The 20,082-nt window shown below is 39.5% G+C and overlaps 1 protein-coding gene across 12 annotated transcripts in view; it reads left to right on the plus strand.

Annotated features, from left to right (window-relative positions):
* The window catches only part of LOC140846792 (bromodomain adjacent to zinc finger domain protein 2B-like), a 120,976-nt gene that overhangs the window by 15,917 nt on the left and 84,977 nt on the right, over positions 1–20,082 (plus strand). For 10 of the 12 annotated variants that reach the window (XM_073224500.1, XM_073224503.1, XM_073224499.1 and 7 more), the window contains exons 4-5: positions 7,709–7,835; positions 8,257–8,378. In XM_073224500.1, coding sequence (XP_073080601.1) covers positions 8,322–8,378 — 57 coding nt within the window. In that variant the 5' untranslated portion in view covers positions 7,709–7,835; positions 8,257–8,321. Of the gene's footprint in view, positions 1–7,708; positions 7,843–8,256; positions 8,379–20,082 lie in introns of all 12 variants that reach the window. The other 2 variants (XM_073224501.1, XM_073224504.1) reach the window with 2 other exon arrangements.

Here is a 20,082-nt window from a genome sequence, read left to right on the forward strand (position 1 = left end):
GAGGCAAATTTCCTCAACTTTTGCTTGTCTGGGAATTGTTTACTCCCTCTTTCATATTTAAATAATAATCGTGCTGGATACAGTAATCTTGGTTCAATGCCCTTCTGTTTCATTGCATCCAATATATTATGCCATTCTCTTCTGGCCTGTAAGGTTTCTGTTGAGAAGTCTGATGATAGCCTGTTGGGATATCCTTTGTAGGTGCCCTTTTTCCTCTGTCTAGCTGCCTTTGAAACTCTCTCCTTGTCCTAGACCTTTGCCATTTTATTTATTATGTGTCTTGGTGTTGTCGTCCTGGGTTCCCTTCATTTGGGAGTTCTGTGTACTTCCGTGGTCTGATCCATTATTTCCACCCCTAGTTTGAGGAAGTTTTCAGCAATTATTTCTTGAAATACACTTTCTATCCCTTTTTCTCTCTCTTCTTCTGTTACCCCTATAATGTGGATATTGTTCCTTTTGGATTGGTAACATAGTTCTCTTAATATTGTTTGATTCCTGGAGATCCTTTCATCTCTCTGTGTCAGCTTCTATGCATTCCTGTTCTCTGGTTTCTATTCCATGAATGGCTTTTTGCATCTCATCCATTCTGCTTTTACGTCCTTCCAGAGATTGTTTTATTTTTGTAGTCTCCCTCCCTACTTTGTCTGTTAGCTCTTGCATTTTTCTGTGCAGCTCCATCTGCATGGTTGTGACCTTTATTTTGAATTTTCTTTTAGGAAGATTGGTTAGGTCTGTCTCCCCAAGCTCCTTCTCAGGGGTTGTGTGTGTTAGTCTGGTCTGATCAAGTTCTTCTGACTTTTCATGGCGATAGAGGCAGTTGTGGGGAGTTGGCGCATGTGTCAGCTGGGAGAATATCCCTTCTTGCTAGTTTGTGGCCTTCCTCTCCTGTGAGAACAGCGACCCCGTAGTGGCTTGTGCTGGGCAGCTGCATGCAAATGTGGCCTCTAAGTCTGGCCCGAGCGGCTGCTCTCGGTGTGGCCGGCCTCAGGTTGCTGCTGCACTATGGCAGAGCTTCGCCGGAGGGGGAACGTGCCGGAGGCTGTTGATCGCCGTGAGGGGCCTCCAAGCTCCGCTGCCACCCAGGGGGTTAGGGCACCCAGAGTTCCCCATGATTCCCAGCTTCTGTGCTGAGCACACCAAGATGCCTCCGTCCAGCTGTGGGGCCCCAGTCCCTTAAAGACTTTCAAAAAGCACTCGCTTTTCTTTTGTCCCAGGGGCGCCAACTGCGCTGACCCACTTGCAGGTTTTACTGTTCTGTTTCCCTAGTGTCCAGCACACCATACACTGTGTGTCTACGCTCCCAGTTTGGATGACTGGGGCTGGGTATTTAGCAGTCCTGAGCTCCCTCTCCCTCCCCGCTCCGACTCCTCTCCTCCCGCCAAGGAGCTGGGGTGAGGGGCGCGCTCGGGTCCCACCGGGCCGTGGTTTGTATCTTACCCCCTTCGTGAGGCGCTAGGGTCTCGCAGATGTAAATGTAGCCTGGCTGTTGTACTGTGTCTTCTGGTCTCTCTTTTAGGAATATTTGTTTTTGTTGTATTTTCAAAAATATATGTGGTTTTGGGAGGACATTGCTGCTGCTCTACTCTCGCCACCGTCTGCGCTCCTCCTCCCTCTGTGTCTTTTGATTGGTGCATTTCCTGCATTTACATTCAGAGTAATTATCGATAGATAATGATCTTATTTCCATTGCAGGCTTTGGATTCATGGGTACCATAGGTTCAAGGATAGCTTCTTTGCTATCTCATCATCTAACATTAACTCACTTATGCTGTTATAAATACAGTGTGGTGATTCTTTATTTCCTTCCCTTCTTTTTCTACCTCCTCCACTCTCTGTGTGTTAGGTGTTTAATTCTGTACTCTCTTGTGTCTCCCTTAACTCCTTTTGTGGATAGCTGATTTTATTTTTTGGCTTTAGTTAGTATTTGTTGTGCTTTCTTTGGTGTGCTTTTATTTTCTCTGGTGCCATCTATCTAGCCTTAGGAGTACTTCCATCTAAAGCAGTTCCTTTAAAATACACTGTAGAGGTGGTTTGTGGAAGGTAAATTCCCTCAACTTTTGCTTATCTGGAAATTGTTTTATCCCTCCTTCAAATTTAAGTGATAATCTTGCTGGATACAGTATTCTTGGTGCAAGGCCCTTCTGTTTCATGCATTATATGTATCATGCCATTCTCTTCTGGCCTGTAAGGTTTCTGTTTAGAAGTGTGATAATAACCTGATGGGTCTTCCTTTGCAGGTGATCTTTTTTCTCTGGCTGCTCTTACTACCCTGTCCTTGTCTTGTCTTGTCTTTGATCTTTGCCATTTTAATTATTACGTTTCTTGGTGGTGGTCTCCTTGGGTCCCTTATGTTGGGAAATCTGTGGGCTTCCATGGTCTGAGACTATTTCCTTCCCCAGCTTGGGGAAGTTTTCATCAATTATTTCTTCAATGACACTTTCTATCCCATTTTCTGTCTCTTCTTTTGGTACCCCTATAATGCGAATATTGTGCCATTTGCATTGGTCACATATTTCTCCTAAGTGTTCTTTCATTCCTATAGATCCTTTTATCTCTCTCTGCCTCAGTTTCTCTGTATTCCTGTTTTCTATTCCATCAGCAGTCTCTTGCACCTCATCCAGTCTGCTCTTAAGTCCTTCCATTGTTTGTTTCATTTCTGTTGTCTCCCTCCAGAAATCATCCCTTAGCTCTTGCCTTTTCTCTGCAACTCCATCAGCCTGGTTATGACTTATTTTGAATTCTTTTTTAGGAAGACTGGTTACACTGGTCTCACCAGGCTCTCTCTCTGGCGTTTCAGTGCATTTTGACTGAACCAGGTTGTTCTTCCTTTTCATGGTGATAGAAGTGATCACTGGCGAGTGGTTTGTGTGTCAGGTGTGAGAACAAAGTCCCTTCCTGTTTTCTGGTCACCTTGCCCTTCTCTGCTTCCTGTGCCGGTTAACTGCACACAGGGTGGAGTCTGTGGGTTAATCCCCTGAGCGACCTTGGTTGGGTCGGCCCTCAGGATAGCCTTAGGCACTGGCCGTGGTTGCAGGCGAGCTGCATGTGTTCTCCTGCGAGAAAGGCGCCCCTTTGTGACTTCTGGACTTTGCAGCGGCTTCATTAAGCTTGTGCCAGGCAGCTGCTGCGCACAGGGGGCAGTTTCTGGGTCTGACTCATTTAGCTGTGCGCTGGGAGAAGATTCAGTGTGGTTGCTGTGAGTGGGGCTGCTCCCCTGCGGGTCTGCAGCAATGGTGCATCAGTGGTTTGCTTGCAGTGCCCACTGGGGGGAATGAACAGGCTGCTTATTGCTTTGATGGGCTTCGGAGCTGTGTTGCTACCCAGGGGGTTAGGGCGCCTGAAGTTCCTTCACATTCCCAGCCTGCTTTTCTGTGTGTACCAGGACGATTTAGTCCACCTGTTAAACCCTTGTCTCCTTAAGACTTTTAAAGTGCCTGCTTTTCTTTTGTTCCAGGGCAGCAAGCTGTGGGGACCTGTTCATGGTCTCCTTCTCGGAATTTACTTTTCCGTTTCTGTCATATCCCGTACACCGTGCAGTGTGGGTCTGTGCTCCCAGTGCAGATTACTAGGGCTGGTTGTTTAGCAGTCCTGTGCCTCCACTCCCTCCCCAGGCTGATTCTTTTCCTCACCCCAGTGAGTTGGGGTCGGGGGAGTGCTCTGGCCCCACCGTATTGCAGCTTTGTATCTTACACTGTTTGTGAGATGCTGAGTTTTCGCAGATGTAGATGTAGCCTGGCTGTTGTACTGTATCTTCTGGTCTCTCTTTTAGGACTAGTTGCATTTGGTGCATTTTCCAAATCTGTATGGTTTTGGGAGGATATTTCTGCCGCCCTACTCATGTCGCCATCTTGAGTGAGTCCCCTCGTGGTTTTAATTTGCATTTGCCTGATGATTAGTGATGTGTCACATCTTTTCATGTGACTGCAGGCCATCTGTATGCCCTCTTTGGAAAATGTCTATTCCGATTCTCTGCCCATATTTTAATGGGTTCTTTGTTTTGTAGTATATTTATCCAATATATATTGGATGTCAGCCCCTTATCAGATACATCACTTTCAGATATGTTCTTCCTTTTACAGTAAGTTGCCTTTTCATTTTGTTGATGTTGTCCTTTCCTATACAGAAACTTTAGATCGATGAAGCCCCTCTTGTTTATTCTTTGTTTAGTTTCCCTTGCCTGGGGAGGTGTGTCGAGAAAAAATTTACTCTTGCTGATTTTCAAGAGATTCATGCCCATCTTTTCTTTAAAAAGTTTTGTGCTTTCATGCCTTTAGGTATTTAATCCATTTTGAATTAAGTTTTGTGCATGATGTTAGACAGTGATGCAATACCATTCTCCTGCATGTAGCTGTCTGGTTTTCCCAGCACCATTTATTGAAGAGACCTGTCTTTTCCCCATTGTATATTCTTGCCTCTTTTGTCATATTTTAATTGACCATATAAGTGTGGGTTTATTTCTTAGTTATCTGTTCAGTTCCATTGATTCATATATTCTTGTGTCAGTACCATACTGTTTAATTCACTGCAGCTTTGTAGTATAGCTCTTGACCCCCAGCATTGTTCTTCATTGTCAAGATTTCTTTGGCTCTTCAGGGTCTTTTGAGGTTGCATATAAATGTTAGGATCTTTTCCTCTAGTTGAGTGAAAAATGCCATTGGTTTTTTGATAGGGATTGCATCGAATCTGTAGGTTGCTTTGGATAATATGGCCATTTTAACAATATTCATTCATCCTATCCAGTAGCACGGGATAGCTTTCCATTTATTTGTGTCTTCCTCAATTTCTTTCATCAGTGTCTTAGAGTTTTGAGAGTACAGGTCTTTATCTGCCTTAGTTGAATTTTATTCCCAGTGATTTTATCCTTCTTGAGGCAATCATAAATGGGATTCTTTCTTAAATCTCTTCCTGGTAGTTCATTTGTATGTGTAAATGTGGCAGATTTTTGCGCATTGGCTTGTTTGCTGTGACTTTTACTGAGTTCATTTATTCTAGTAGTTTTTTGATGCAGTTTTTAGGGTTTTTTCTATACAGTATCATGTCACCTGTAAGTAGGGGCAATTTGACTTCTTCCTTACCAACTTGGATGCCTTTTACTTGTCTGGTTGCCGTGGCTGGGACTTTCAGGACTATGTTTAATAAAAGTGACAGTGGGCATTCTTGTCTTGTTCCTGACCTTAGAGGAAAAGCTTTCAGCTTTTTTGCAATTCAGTGTGATGGCAGCTGTGAGTTTGTCATATGTGGCGTTTGTATTGTTGACGTATGTTCCCATTATACACACTTTGTTGAGTCTTTAGCATAAAAGCATGTTGGGTTTTGTGATCCTTTTTAGTACCTATTGTGATGACGATAGTTTTTGTCCTTCCTTTTGTTAATGGTATGTGTCACATTGATTTGCAGATATTTCGCCATCTTTGCATCCATGGAATAAATCCTACTTGTTCTTGGTTAATGAGTTTTGTAATGTATTTTTTAATTCACTTTGCTGCTAATTTTTTTGAGGATTTTCACAAATGTGTTCAAGGATGGTGGTGTCTTAGTGTTCCTTTTTTGTACTGTTTTTGTTGGATTTGGTATTGGGGTGATGCTGATCTAAGAAAAAGGCGTGAAGTTTTCCTTTCTTTTCAAGGTTTAGAAGTAGTTTGAGAAAGGTAAATATTAACTGTACTTTAAATGTTTGGTGGAAGTAATTTTGAAAGCCATCTGGTCCTTGACTTTGTAAGAATTTTTTTTTTTTTTGATTATCAGTGCAGTTCCTTACTGTCAATCTGTCAGTGGAGATTTTCTATTTCTTCTGTCTGGTTCAGTTTTGGAATATTGTGCATTTCTAGGAGCTTTTTATAACGGCCTCTTGCAGTCCTTTGTGCTTCTGTTTTGTCAGTCGTCACTTTCATTTCTGACCTGAGTTGTCTGTGTTCATTTACACACGGCCGTCCCTTTGCCTCGTCTCCACTTGTTGATGGTGGTGGACTCTAAATAAGAAAATGGAAGAATAAAGTCTAAAGGCCCTGTTTTCTGTGTGGAAGTGCTTTCATTTCTTTGGCGAGGTTCAAGTTTCTGTAATTTTGTTGGGTCCATTTGTGAACTCTCTGTTCTATTTCATTTATTTATGTGTATTCATTTATTTTTTTATTTTTATTTTATTAATCAGGAGAAAAGAACTACAATTTATAGTGTGGCTTGACATTTAAATCAGAAGTTTTCATCTAAACACACCTGCCCAATAGAAGGGTGAATGACCTGGGGAAACCTCTGGTAGGTGTTTGTTCTAGACATCAACGTCAAGACAGCTGGGTTTTTTAAATGGAGGGTGTCAAGCACACATTTGGTTTTGCCTGGTAAAGCAGGTGATTAGAACTAGTTGAGTTTTAGGTGTTTGAAAATACTCAGGCTAATGAAGACAGGTTTACAGATCAGGATAATACTGTAGAATGGAAATGCAATTTGTCCACTTAATCTAGTGCAGTTTTATAACTATCTAATATGTAAGTTGCTTGCCTCCTGAAATTGGACTTACATGCTTGGCAAGTCTGTTATCCACTTGCAGCCAGGAGGATCCTTGTTGTTGGAGCACAGATAACAAACAGGGCAACTAATAAGATGTGTTCTGTTATTTTTTTTCTGGAAGTTTGGTAGTTAGATTGATGATTTTTTAATAGCAAGGCAAAATCTAATTTCATAGTCATCTTTTGGATTCATTAAGATGAAATAGCTGCTTTGGACAGTTACCATGAAGTCTCAGTCAAGGGCTGTCAAGTTTTGTTTCTTCAGTGGTTTCTATCAGGGCAGAGAAGGTGGCAGTGCCTTTGTGTTTGGGAGACTTGTTGTTTGGGGTCATTCTGATGCCAGGGTTCTTGTTCACGAAGCCGAAGAATGAGCTTCATAAACACTCAAGGTAGGAGAGCAAGGTACAGGCTTTTATTTAGAGATAAAGCGAAAGGACAGAGCTCCTGGCTCACACCAGGAGGGGACAAGAGAGTCCCTGTGTGTATTCATTTTAAAATATGTTCCTTTGATTATTGTAGCTGTGCAGTTAAGCGTGAAATTTTAACATTTGAGTTCAACTTTTTCTTTATCATTGTATAGATGAACAGGTATTCAAATGAGTTGTCAATTTCTGCAATATAGTGTGGTACGGTTATTGTTGGGATTACTTGGGTTCTCTAAGTCAATTTGAGGAAAATGGACATCTTAGTAATGGAATATTGATCATGGGCAGTATATCTCAGTAGTTTTGTTTTTTCTTTCATTGCTGTCAAAAATGTTTCACATGTTTTTCCCCAGATATCTACAAGTATTTTGTTGCATTTATATTTGAGCATTTGTATTTTTGCATTTTTTAGTTTTGGTGGATATAAATGATACTGTTTCTTACATATTCCAATCATATGTTAGTGGTTGACTGAAAATCAGAAATTTTTATGTTCACTTTGATCTTAAGTTAATGGTATATGTGTAAAATCCCATCTGGGCACAGAGCATCAGGCTCCATTTCTGTTTGAACTTAACCATATATTTTCACTGAATAATCATATATTGGATTTGAGCCCTTTACCAGGACTCCTAAGAAGGGGCCCAACCATCAGTAGTGACTCTGTTTGAGCTATGGGATGCTGAACCTGCCTTTTCTGGCACGCATTGAGCACGTGTGCTCCTCCTGTGCACTCTGGTACGTTTGCCAGAGTGAAGACTTGAGCTTTTGTATCTGCAGGACCCAGGAGTCTGGGCTGCAACTTTGGGATGACTTGGAGCGCAGTCCACCAGGAGGAAAATGTGTCCCGCGTGGGGTCCTGACACCTGCAGATGGGGCTTTGCCATGATCTCTTCTGGATGTTTCTGTAAGGAGTGGGTACAGAACCTGCCATTTTCTATCATATTCCTAAATGCTTCCTTTATTTAAATTCTCATATAGTATTGTAACATTTTTTTTTTTTACTTGTGTTGCATAAAATTTCTTAGAAAGGTAAATAGGGCTGGTGTTATCTGTACAATAAAACTGTTATGAAAGACCAGAATTAGATTATGTAATAGCTCCAGGGTCTGGGGTATAGTGTGTGCCCAGAAAGAATAATATTTTGTTAATTTAAAATGCTTTATGGAAGCAGATCAATTGAGGAATGAGCCAGCTCTTAGAGCTTTGTGCCCTTGTGTGAATCATCTTTAAGGATCTGACCCTGTAATAATTAATGTGCAATGTTCCTCATTCACTAAGGGTTTCTAAGAATTAACTTTATATTATTGTGTATCATTTTGATTCAGGATTGTTTCTGTAGAGAAATGCCACTTCAGCATCATATACACAGTCATCAAATTCGTATCAAGACATGGGACCAGCCAGTCTTCCCTGCAACCTGAGGCAAAGAGAAAAAAGTCACACGCTAGTAAGTCCCTTCATTCACCTGTATTGTTACTTTTCCAACATTAATTGAGATCCACTGAAAAGTGGAAGTTTAAGTACATTAAAATTCAGAACATTATTTTGAGTTCTACTATTTTATTGATGCCAAACCAGAATTTAGTATGCTTTAATGTCCCTAGCTTTCGAAAAGCTAACTTATCAATATGTTAATATCCCTTGTAGCTTGTCATTTTCAAATGGGATTATCATTGTGCTTGATGATTTCTCCTGAATTAGTGTTGAACATAATTTTTTAAAATTATCTTCATCCACTAATATGTTCTTTGCCAGACCTATGTGTGAATGTATTTGTTAAAAACATGCATAAATTAACCAAGGGAACATCTATCTATTTTGATACATGATTAGAGTGAGCAAATTTCATGAATCAGGTTTAGAACAAAATACGATGATGTCTTTTCTCTCCATGCCACCTACTGCATGCTGCTTTAAACCATCTAAGGTGAGGTTGTTACCAAATGAAACAAACCTGTTTCCACTCAGTCAACATACAGCAAAGCCAAACACTGACCTGAGCAGTGAAACCAGACCCTGACTTTGCGATGTGGTTTTTTTTAACATTGGGAAAGAAAGTGGGTGTTCCCCAAGCAAGGAGAACGGATAGCTAAAGCTTAAAGCCCTGCACTCACTACTGGCTTATAAGCAAGGGCTTATAAAGGTTATGGGAAAGGGTTGCAGGATGTGTGATGAGCTTGTGGCACTGTTCTGACGGGTCTGTGGTGAGGTGACAGGGGACTGTTTGAGGAGTGTTAGCTGTCAGCCTGGCTCCACTGAGGCTAGAGTCCACGTGCTCATTGTCAGGAGGTGGCTCGTCTGGTGGGGCCCAAACTCCGGTAAAACAAGTCAAGGATACATGAGTCAAGAGTCAGTCTGTGGCCTTGAGGGGGAAAGCAGAGCCCTGGGCCATTTTAGTTTGCTTTACCTTGGTTTGCAAACTCCCATTTTCTTTAATCTTAACTTACACATTCTGATTCCCATACTGTGGGTCATAATTGATGGACCCAGTCTTCTATATCAATGAGATGTCTGAGGGCCTTTATTAGACAGGGAATGCCTGCGCAGTTACAAAACATCTTTAGGACTGAAATCACCGTAATGCTTAAGAGCCAAAACAGTGGCTGCTTTTTCTAAATGACATGCATTTATGGAAAACAGATTTTCTCAGGTTCCAAGTAGAAAATCTGAAGGTACTTTACTTTTGTGTGTCTTGGTTTCTGAGATAACAGTGAGATGTTTCTAATCTCCTTCCTTCTTGTAATAATTGAAAACTCAAGTTTCTTTTTAGCATGCTCATTCCTTTACTTTTTTGGTCTATTTTGAGCTTCAGAAAATAATGTACATAAACCTTGCTTTAGCTTTACATTCCTCTAATATACTTTCTACCTAATGTTCTTTCTTGGTAAGCTAGATGACAAGCATTCTAATAAACATGAGGAATTACATATTGTCCTGGTTTTTCACTAGAGCTGTTTTTTAACCATTTGCTTATGATTCATATGATCATCTCATCATGATCAATTGCATTAAATTTGAGAGTCTTATCTGTGCCAGCGTGCTTCTGAGTTTAGCACTGTGTATTTTATGTGTTACAACTCCTGAGGAAGTTTTCTTAATTACTTAAGGAATCTAAAATTTTTGGACTATTAACAGGGGTTTTGTTTTAGTTTCTCATAACTATTGTATAGAATCTTTATTTTACAAGGGTGTCTATGTCTATAAAACCTATAGCATGCTGTAGGTTTTACTTCTTCTGAATTGTTTTCATGGAGGAAGCCTGACACAGATTCACCCACAGGGGAAGTAGGTGTACATTCAAGGGATTGTCTGCTTGAATTGTGGACAGTATCTGACCATGGAATTCAGATGCTTTTTACCAGTGCTTCTATTAATTCTCATAATGGTTAATTTCCTATGACATTGGAATAATTGAAATTCTCTTAAATATTTTAAGAGTATATGTATTATATCTCACAGTGTAATATTTCAAGTATACATATTTGTACTAAAGCCAGAAATATTTTCAATTTACTGTTTCTAATTTTCAAATTCATAAAATAGATCTGTGTGCCGTAGTAAAGTTTTACACTCATACAACATACTTCCAAATCTGTGTCCTCTCATTGTTTCTTTTCAAAACGAGTGAACTAATAATCATGGTGCTTGATTAAATTGTCAGTTTTCAGGAGAGTCTTAAAATTGTCAGGAGACACCGAAAATTTATTTCCAGTACTCAAAATATTCCACAGTGCTAATTTGTATATAATTTAATAATGATTTTGTATCAAGATTTGGATTCAGCTTAGTGTATATTCTTTGATATTCCATATATTACCTTGTGAGTCATGTTAACCTGTGTCAGAGTGCACCGAGTACATGTAGTCCCCTACGGCAGCACAAAGGGGTTAGTCTCTTCATCACATAGCCCACATGCCTCTGCACCATGAATTCCCCGCACGGTCACGTTGCTCCTTCCTGCCGCTTACCCGGTAATTTGTCCTAAGAGAATCCCACCCCAGCAGAGCCGGAGTGGTAATCCTCTCTCTCCAGTCCCCTCTTCATGTTGCTGGGTCATACCTGCAGGGACAGACTCAGAGCAGCACCACGCAAGAAGCAAAATGACAGCTGAGACCCCTGCTTCCGTCCTCCGTCAGCCTCATGGAGAGGACTGGATGCAGCAGTTTGGGGGCGCCATGGGCCTTAACGGGAGGAGCGGCGGTAAGACGGAATGCCTGTGGCCCTGTCCTGGCCCTGTGGCAAGGGTTAGAGAGTTTTCACAGTAGCCAGGTGAGGAAAGGCATCATGATAGAAAAAGGGGTTTAAAGTTCTCAGTGTTTCCCCAGGCTCCACAAATTATCCGTCACACTGAAGGTAACAATACAATACTCATGTACTGCCTTCTAAATGTTCAGTTTTTTACAAGATTGATTAGCTTTAGCTTTACCACTTGGTTCATCTGGGGTAAATCAAGCTCTTCATCTGTAACATTTTGTGGTTAGATTGGCTTAATGGCATAGTATGAACACACTCTTTTAGAAGAGTGTTTTCAGATAATTTCAGACTTGCAGAAAACTTGCAATATCCCTGATATTCCTTCATTCAGATTTTCCAGTGGTCACTGCACCACTACATTTGCACCATCATAGAAAATTGTCCACTGTATTTTTCCAATTAGAGGCACAATTTACCACAGAAATACTACATGACCCACATTAGGAAATCAAAATTGTTGATAATTCTTACCTGCAGACAGACAAGCTTTAAATATCAGCAAGTGCATCAACTATGAGAAAAATATGTCTGCATTCTGGTCTTTAGACTTTGTCATTTTCGTGACCTCAGTTGGGTTAGAGTCCAAAGTTCTCCAACATCATTATGTGCAGGCTCAAGAGTCCTTGTCTTCTTGGCCTTAGAGGGGAAGCTTTCAATGTTTCACTGCTGAGTATAATGTTAACTATAGGTTTGTTGTATATGGACATTATCATGCTGAGGTTGTTCCTTCTCTGCTGTTTTTTGCAGGTTTTTATGGTAAAAGTATATTGTATTTTGTAGTATGCTTATTCTGACTCTACTGAGATGATGTGATTTTTTTCATTTACTTCTGCTAATCTCATGATTTGCATATTGAACCATCCTTGCCTCCTTGGGATAAGTGTCAGCTGGTCATGTGGGAAATCCTTTAATGTGACCTTGAATTTGGTTTATTAATATTTTTAGAAAATGCTCATCTATTTTATTATTATTTTTTTATTAAGGTATCATTGATATATAGTCTTAAGAATGTTTCACATGAGCAACAGTGTGGTTACTACATTCCCCCTTGTTATCAAGTCCACAACACATACCCCTTTACAGGCACTGTGCATCAGCATAGTAAGGATTTTGCATCTGTTTTCAATAAGAATATTGGTCTGCAGTCATGTTTTTTCATGGCATCCTAATCCGGATTGATATCAGGATAGTGGTGGCCTCATAGAGTGAGCTTGGAAGTGTTCTGTACTCTTCAGTTTTTTGGAAGATTTTGAGAAAGATTGACATTAATTCTTTAAGAGTTTGGTAGAATTCTCCAGCGAAGCTCTCCTATTACTGGAATCTCTTGTATAGCAAGTGTTCTCTGTCTTTTTTTAATTCATTTATTCATTCATCAAATATTTATTTTATTTTGGTATCATTAATATACAATCACATGAGCAACATTGTGCTTACTAGATTCCCCCCATTATCACGTCCCCACCACATACCACATTACAGTCACTGTCCATCAACGTACTAAGATGCTATAGAGTCACTACTTCTCTTCTCTGTGCTATACTGTCTTCCTCGTTCCCCCAACTATGTTATGGGTGCTAATCATAATGCCCATTATTCCCCTTCTCCCTACCTTCCCAACCACTCTCGCCAGTCCCTTTCCCTTTGGTAACCATTAGTCCAGTCTTGGTTTCTGTGAGTCTGCTGCTGTTATGTTCCTTCAATTTTTGCTTGGTTGTTAACACTGCACAGATGAGTGAAATCATTTGGTACTTGTCTTTCTCTACCTGGCTTATGTCACTGAGCATAATACCCTCTAGCTCCATCCGTGTTGTTGCAAATGGTGGGATTTGCTTCTTTCTTATGGTTGAATAGTATTCTATTGTGTATATGTACCACCTCTTCTTTATCCATTCATCTACTGATGGACACTTAGGTTCCTTCCATTTCTTGGCTATTGTAAATAGTGCTGCAATAAACACAGGGGGGAGTTGCATGTGTCTTTTTGAATCTGAGAATTTGTTTTCTTTGTGTAAATTCCTAGGAGTGGAATTCCCAGGTTACATGGTATCTCTATTTTGAGTTTTTTGAGGAACCTCCAATACTACTGTCCACAATGGTTGAACTAATTTACATTCCCACCAGCAGTGTAGGACTGTTCCTCTTTCTCCCCATCCTCGCCAGCATTTGTTGTTCCTAATCTTTTGATGTTGGCCATCGTAACTGGTATGAGGTGAATACTTTATTGTGGTTTTAATTTGTATTTCCCTGATAATTAACAATGTGGAGCATCTTTTCATGCCTGATTGCCATCTGAATTTCTTCTTTGGAGAAGTGTCTGTTCATGTCTTCCGCCTATTTTTTAAAAGGGTTATTTGCTTTTTGGGTGTTGAGGTGTGTGAGTCATGTATTTTGGGTGTTAACCCTGTGTTGGATATGTCATTTACAAATATATTCTCCCATACTGTAGGATGCATTTTTGTTCTGCTGATGGTATCCTTTGCTGTACAGAAGCTTTTTAACATGATGTAGTCCCATTTGTTCATTTTTTATTTTGTTTCCCTTGTCTGAGAAGATGAGTTCAGGAAAAAATTGTTCATGTTTATATTCAAGAGATTTTTGCCTATGTTTTCTTCTTAAGAGTTTTATGGTTTCATGACTTAAATTCAGGTCTTTCATCCATTTTGAGTTTGCTTTTGTGTATGGGATTAGACAGCAATCCAGGTTCATTCTCTTGCAGGTAGCTGTCCAGTTTGGCCAAAACCAGTTGTTGAAGAGGCTGTCATTTCCCCATTGTGTATCCATGGCTCCTTAATTATATTAATTGACCATATATGCTTGGGTTAATATCTGGGTTCTCTAGTCTGTTCTGTTGGTCTATGGGTCTGTTTTTGTGCCCATACCAAATTGTCTTAATTACTGTGGCTTTGTAGTAGAGTTTGAAGTCAGAGAACATGATCCCCCCAACCCTCCACTTTATTCTTCGTTCTCAGGATTGCTTTGGCTGTTTGGGTTCTCTATGGTTCCATACAAATTTTAGAACTATTTGCTGTGGTTCATTGAAGAATGCTGTTGGTATTTTGATAGGAATTGCATTGAATCTGTAGATTGCTTTAGCCAAGATGGCCGTTTTGACAGTATTAGTTCTTCTATCCATGAGCATAGGATGTGTTTCCATTTGTTGGTATCTTCTTTAATTTCTCTTGTGAGTGTCTTGTAGTTTTCAGAGTATATGTCTTTTACTTCTTGGTTAGGTTTATTCCTAGGTATTTTATTCTTTTTGATGTATATGTGAATGGAATTATTTTCCTGATTTCTATTTCTGCTCATTTATCTTTAGTGTATAGGAATGCAAGAGATTTCTGTGTATTAGTTTTGTCTCCTGCAACTTTGCTGAATTCAGATATTAGATGCAGCAGTTTTGAAGTGGATTATTTAGGTCTTTTTATGTACAATATCATGTCATCTGCAAACAGTGAGAGTTTAACTTCTTCCTTATCAATCTGGATGCCCTTTATTTCTTTGTGTTGTCTAATTGCTGTGGCGAGGACCTCCATAACTATGTTGAATAAAAGTGAGAAGAGTGGGAATTCTTGTCTTGTTACCGATCTTAAAAGGAAAGGCTTTCAGCTTCTCGCTGTTCAGTATGATGTTGGCTGTGGGTTTGTCATTTATGGCCTTTATTATGTTGAGGTACTTGCCCTCTATACCCATTTTGTTGAGAGTTTATATCATGAATGGATGTTGAATTTTGTCGAATGCTTTTTCAACGTCCATGGAGATGATCATGTGGTTTTTGTCCTTCTTTTTGTTGATGAATTTTCTAATATTGTACCCTCCTTGAATCCCTGGAATAAATGCTACTTGGTCATGGTAGATGATCTTTTTGATAGTATTTTTGAATTCGGTTTGCTAATATTTTGTTGAGTATTTTTGCATCTATGTTCATCAGGGATATTGGTGTTTAATTTTCTTTTTTTGTGATGCCTTTCCCTGGTTTTGGTATTAGAGTGATGCTGGTATCGTAGAATGAGTTTGGAAGTGTTCCCTCCCCTTTTACTTTTTGGAAAACTAAGGAGGATGGGTGTTAGGTCTTCTCTAAATGTTTCATTAAATTTAGTGGTTCAGGCATCTGATCCGGGGGTTTTGTTCTTTAGGTAGTTTTTTGATTACCAGTTCTGTTTCGTTGCTGGTAATTGGTCTGTTCAGATTTTCTGTTTTTCTTGAGTCAGTCTTGGAAGATTGTATTTTTCTAGAAAGTTGTCCGTTTTTTCTAGGTTTTCCAGTTTGTTGGCATATATTTTTTCATAGTATTCCATCATCATTCTTTGTATTTCTGTGGTGCCCATAGTGATTCTTCCTTTATCATTTCTGATTCTGCTTACTTGTGTAGACTCCTTTTTTTCTTGTTAAGTCTGGCTAGGGACCTAATTTGTTCATTTTCTCTAAGAAACAGCTCCCAGTTTCATTGATTGTTTCTATTGTTTTATCCTTCTCGATTTTATGTATTTGTGTTCTAATCTTATGTCCCTCCTTCTGCTGACTTTGGCCCTAATTTGTTCTTCTTTTTTTAGTTTCACTGTGAGTTTAGACTGTTTATATGGGACTGTCCCTCATTTCTGAGGCAGGCCTGTGTTGCAGTATACTTCCCTCTTAGGACGGCCTTTGCTGAGCCCCACAGAGTGTGTCAGAACAGACTCCTGTAAGTGTCTGGCCAGCTAGGCTGAGGGACGGCAAGAAAAATGGCCCCCCGCAGCCCATCTTCCCCTGGATACATCTCCAGGATATCCCATCCCTCTGACACACATCCCAGTGTTAATCAATAAATCACATATAATTTAGGTGCTTTGCAAACTGCTGGGTCTCAGATGGGTCATCAGCACTCCCGCCCTCCAGGAACAGAGGCCAGGCCTCCGCGAGTCCTCTGGCCGTCCCAGAGTCAAGCCCCACTGATCCTCAGAGCCAGATGGCTCGTCTTCCCGGGGTGGCCCTGGTGTAGGCTTCATTCCCCTCACCCCCCATGCTGCCTGCTCCCTCTCATTCATGGGGGGCGGGGCAGGACAGGAGATGGGGCTGACCACAGCTCTGCCCTTGTACCCTTCTCAGTGTGGCCTCTTCTCGTCATTAGCTATGGAAGTTCTGGTTTGTCTTTAGGTTATTTCCAGAGTGGGTCATATTGCATGTAGTTGCCTAGGTGTGTACATGAGAAGAGGTGATCCCAGGGATTTTCTGTTCCACGGTCTTCTCAGAATCCCCTCTGAAGCCTACTTTTCTAGGCCTTAATTCCCTCATCTGCAATGTGAAGAATATATATAGATTTATTAGCAGGCCTTTAAGATCAGTTGTCTTTTAGGTATGATTCCAAGTCTTTTTTATAAACTAATTACCAGGAAATAAAGGATTCTGAAAGTACACTTATAAATAGAAAGGTGGTTTTTTTAAAAAAAGAAGGTAACTTTGTTTTATTTGAGCTATGGTTAAATTTACTGAAAATTGTTTAGCCAGAAATAATTTGGTAAATGATCAATTCACTGAATGACTAACAGACCTAAAACCGCCAGACCAGATACCTTAATCAAGGTTTAAAACATTCACCACAGGTATTTCAGGCAAGGCCTAGAATAGGTACAGTTCCAATTTCTGAAAAATGTAAGTTCATTCATTCATTTATATAACATTGATCAGTCAGGAAGTACTAGGCATCCCAAATATTAATGTGCGAAATTGACAGTTGCCTAGGACTGCAGATCTGTGAGGAAATACTTGAAGCAAAGGTTTGGTGATACTAAAAGTTAAAGAACAAAACAACAGCAAAAAAAAGTCTCAGTAAGTTGGCAGATCATTCAGTGAAAGCTGACTTTTGGTGGATTGGGTTTCCTCATTTACTTATTTACTGCTTCCCCCCCATTAAACCATCCTGAAGTGTATAAACTCAAACAAAAATGGGAGCAACAAAAGGAACATAAATACAGCGATGATATAAAAGTAGAAGTGAGACTTGAGCACACGTCCTATTAAGACCTGAACACGGGCCGGTGGACAGGGGACTCTGGCTGTTAGTGAGACAGGAAGTCCAGTTACTTAGACAGCTCAGTGTCCAGAAGGCACAGTGAACACAGACCAGTTGCTCATGAGACGTTCAGCTATACTTTGGAGTATCATTTATGAAGAGTAACAGGAGTGTTGAAATAGAAACTCATATTTAAATAAAATTTCATAATCTTAAAAAAATTCTGAATAATGGAAACATTCTAAAATCAATTCATTTGAGGTAATTTTTTAAATCTTGAAATACTTGAAAGCAATAAATTTATTTGCCATTTTCCTCAAGTATTTCTCCATCTTCTATCTTAACTTCGTTCAGGAAGAAAACTTTAGTACTCTTTCCCTTTTCCATGTTACTGAGAGGCCACTTGAGACCTGCCTGGTCTCCAGTCGGGCTTCTCTCCCTCACATGCAGGCAGTCCTCTCCAAGAAAAGGGCCTCATTATTTACCTGCTTTTCTAGCTCTAATTCTCAGGCCCTAACTCAGACCATCTTTATTTTGTTAAGTGGAGATTTTGAGTCAACTTTCTGTCCCGACCTCTGCATCCTTTTTCAGACTCATCACCTACTCAAGGTAAGGTTCTGGGATCGCCTGAGTCAGAGTGACCTGAGTCTGAGGTCCCAGTTAGAGATGCTTGTCCTTTGAGTAGAGGACACTCTCCAACTTAACCTCTGTAGAGAATGTGCCTGTATAGAGTAGGTGCCTCAAGTGTCTTAAGTAGTGGAAACCGTCTTTATGACGACACATTACAGCCTAATAGTATACTGGTATGTGTTACAGTGTAGAGTGAATTTTACTCATTTACTGTGATTATTTCATTCAGTCTGAAAAACATAAACCTTTTTTTTTTCTTCTCTCTCATTTATAGAAATGAATGTGTTACTGCTAATGATTTAAATTAGTAACTGTAGAAAGAACTATAGTGGTATAAAAGGCTTGATCTGTCACCATCTCTATCTTCTTAGTCATCTTTTTTCTCTTTATCCTGTTTCTTTTGAATCTTAAGAAAGATTATTTTCAGGAACCATTTACTATCTTAGTCTTAGAACTTAAAAAAAGAATAAACTCTTTTTCATGCATAATTTCTGAATGATGAAAAAGCATACGAATCAAATGATGTAAATTGTATTTGCTTTTTCAAAGGAAAAGTTTACTGAGAAAAATACTTATTTTTTTCGTCACCCACAATTGTTTTGACTGTTCAGTGAATTAAACTTTTAATACAAGCTTGAGACTTTCCTAACAATCCAGTTCTCATTTTATGAAATCCTGGAGTCAGAGGATAGCCGGTTACATGAAACACCCTTAGAAAGTTTTATTTATAAATGCCAAAAGCAAAATGTAAATGATGTCATTTGTCAGGTGAATTTTGGGCATCCACATAATCTGTTCCTTTTTGGACACAGGTATATTTTCCTAACTGAGTAAAATATAACTATTAAATATTATAACTGGATTTTAAAAAAAGATTAATTGATTGAACCCTTGAAATTGAATCAAAAGCTCCCCATGCTGGTGAACATAAAGCTGTTCTTCTGGCTTCCTTCTTAGAATTTTATGGTGTAAAAATGCAGTTAGTACAATGGCTGATCCTACTGACTTCATTTGAAATCTCAGCAAAAATTCTGTCCTCAGAATTAATATTTAAAATGGGAATTACTGAAAAGATTTAGTATAGATAATTTTTTTGACATGTAGACACTGAGTATATGCATTGGTTGTTTCCGTAACCCTGCTATAGCGTCATCTTGACTGTGCTTTCATGCCTGAATATTGTGATCAGTGTCAAGTAGAAAAATGTCTTTGTAATAGCAGTGAAGTACATGTAGTGGCTAAGACCCCAGGTTTTAGAGAGAGACAGTCCTGGGTTCAAATCACACATTTCTGTTCCTTATTGCCAGTGTACTTCAGGAAACGATTTAACCTCACTGGGCCTGTGATTTCCTCACAGTAAAACCCACCTTCCTAGGTAAAATGATTATGAAGATTAAAGTAAGCAGTGCATTCAAAATGCCTCTGACAAAGCACCATGCTTGGACTGTGGGGTGTAACTGTGATCCATGATGGGGGCAAGAGCAGTGCTTGTGTCCATGGCACCCACTGTGTGAGGTCATAATAGGCCATGATTCTGAGCCTGGCACCACAGCATAAAGGGCAGTCAGGACTGCTGGCTCTGGCTGCAGAAGTGCCCAGAGTGGTTGAGGTTGAATCCTGCTTTGATATTCTTTGAAGGAATAAGAAACATTTAAAAAATTTTCTTAACCTTCACAGCAAAGGAATTCTCTGTGAAAAAAGAAGTATAAGGTAATGTAAAATTGTTTTGGAAAGGTTATTTTGAAAGGATGCTCTTCCTATGTCTGGATATACTACTTTGGACTCTAAATAATGTGATGTAACAGTGTATTTGATTTGATTGCCTTAGAGAGGACAACCAGCTCTTGATTATTACCTGTGCACTAAGCAGGCTTATTCCTGTAATACAATAGCCTTATGCTGGTGGATGTTTCCATAAACCTTTTCTTTTCTTCTCTCTCACCATAGTATTTATAGAAATGAATGTGTTACTGAAAGATTTAAATTAGTAACTGTAGAAAGGAGAATTATAATGGTATAAAAGGCTTGATCTGTCAACATCTCTATCTTCTTAGTCATCTTTTTTCTCTTTATCCTGTTTCTTTTAAATCTTAAGAAAGATTATTTTCAGGAACCATTTACTATCTTAGTCTTAGAACTTAAAAAAATAATAAACTCCTTTTTATGCATGATTTCTGAATGATGGAAAAGCATAGGAATCAAATGATATAAATTGTATTTGCTTTTTCTAAGGAAAAGTTTACTGAGAAAAATACTTTTTTTCCTCACCCACAATTGTTTG

Source organism: Manis javanica, chromosome 16, assembly GCF_040802235.1.
Source record: "Manis javanica isolate MJ-LG chromosome 16, MJ_LKY, whole genome shotgun sequence".
In the NCBI taxonomy this organism is placed as follows: Eukaryota; Metazoa; Chordata; class Mammalia; order Pholidota; family Manidae; genus Manis; species Manis javanica.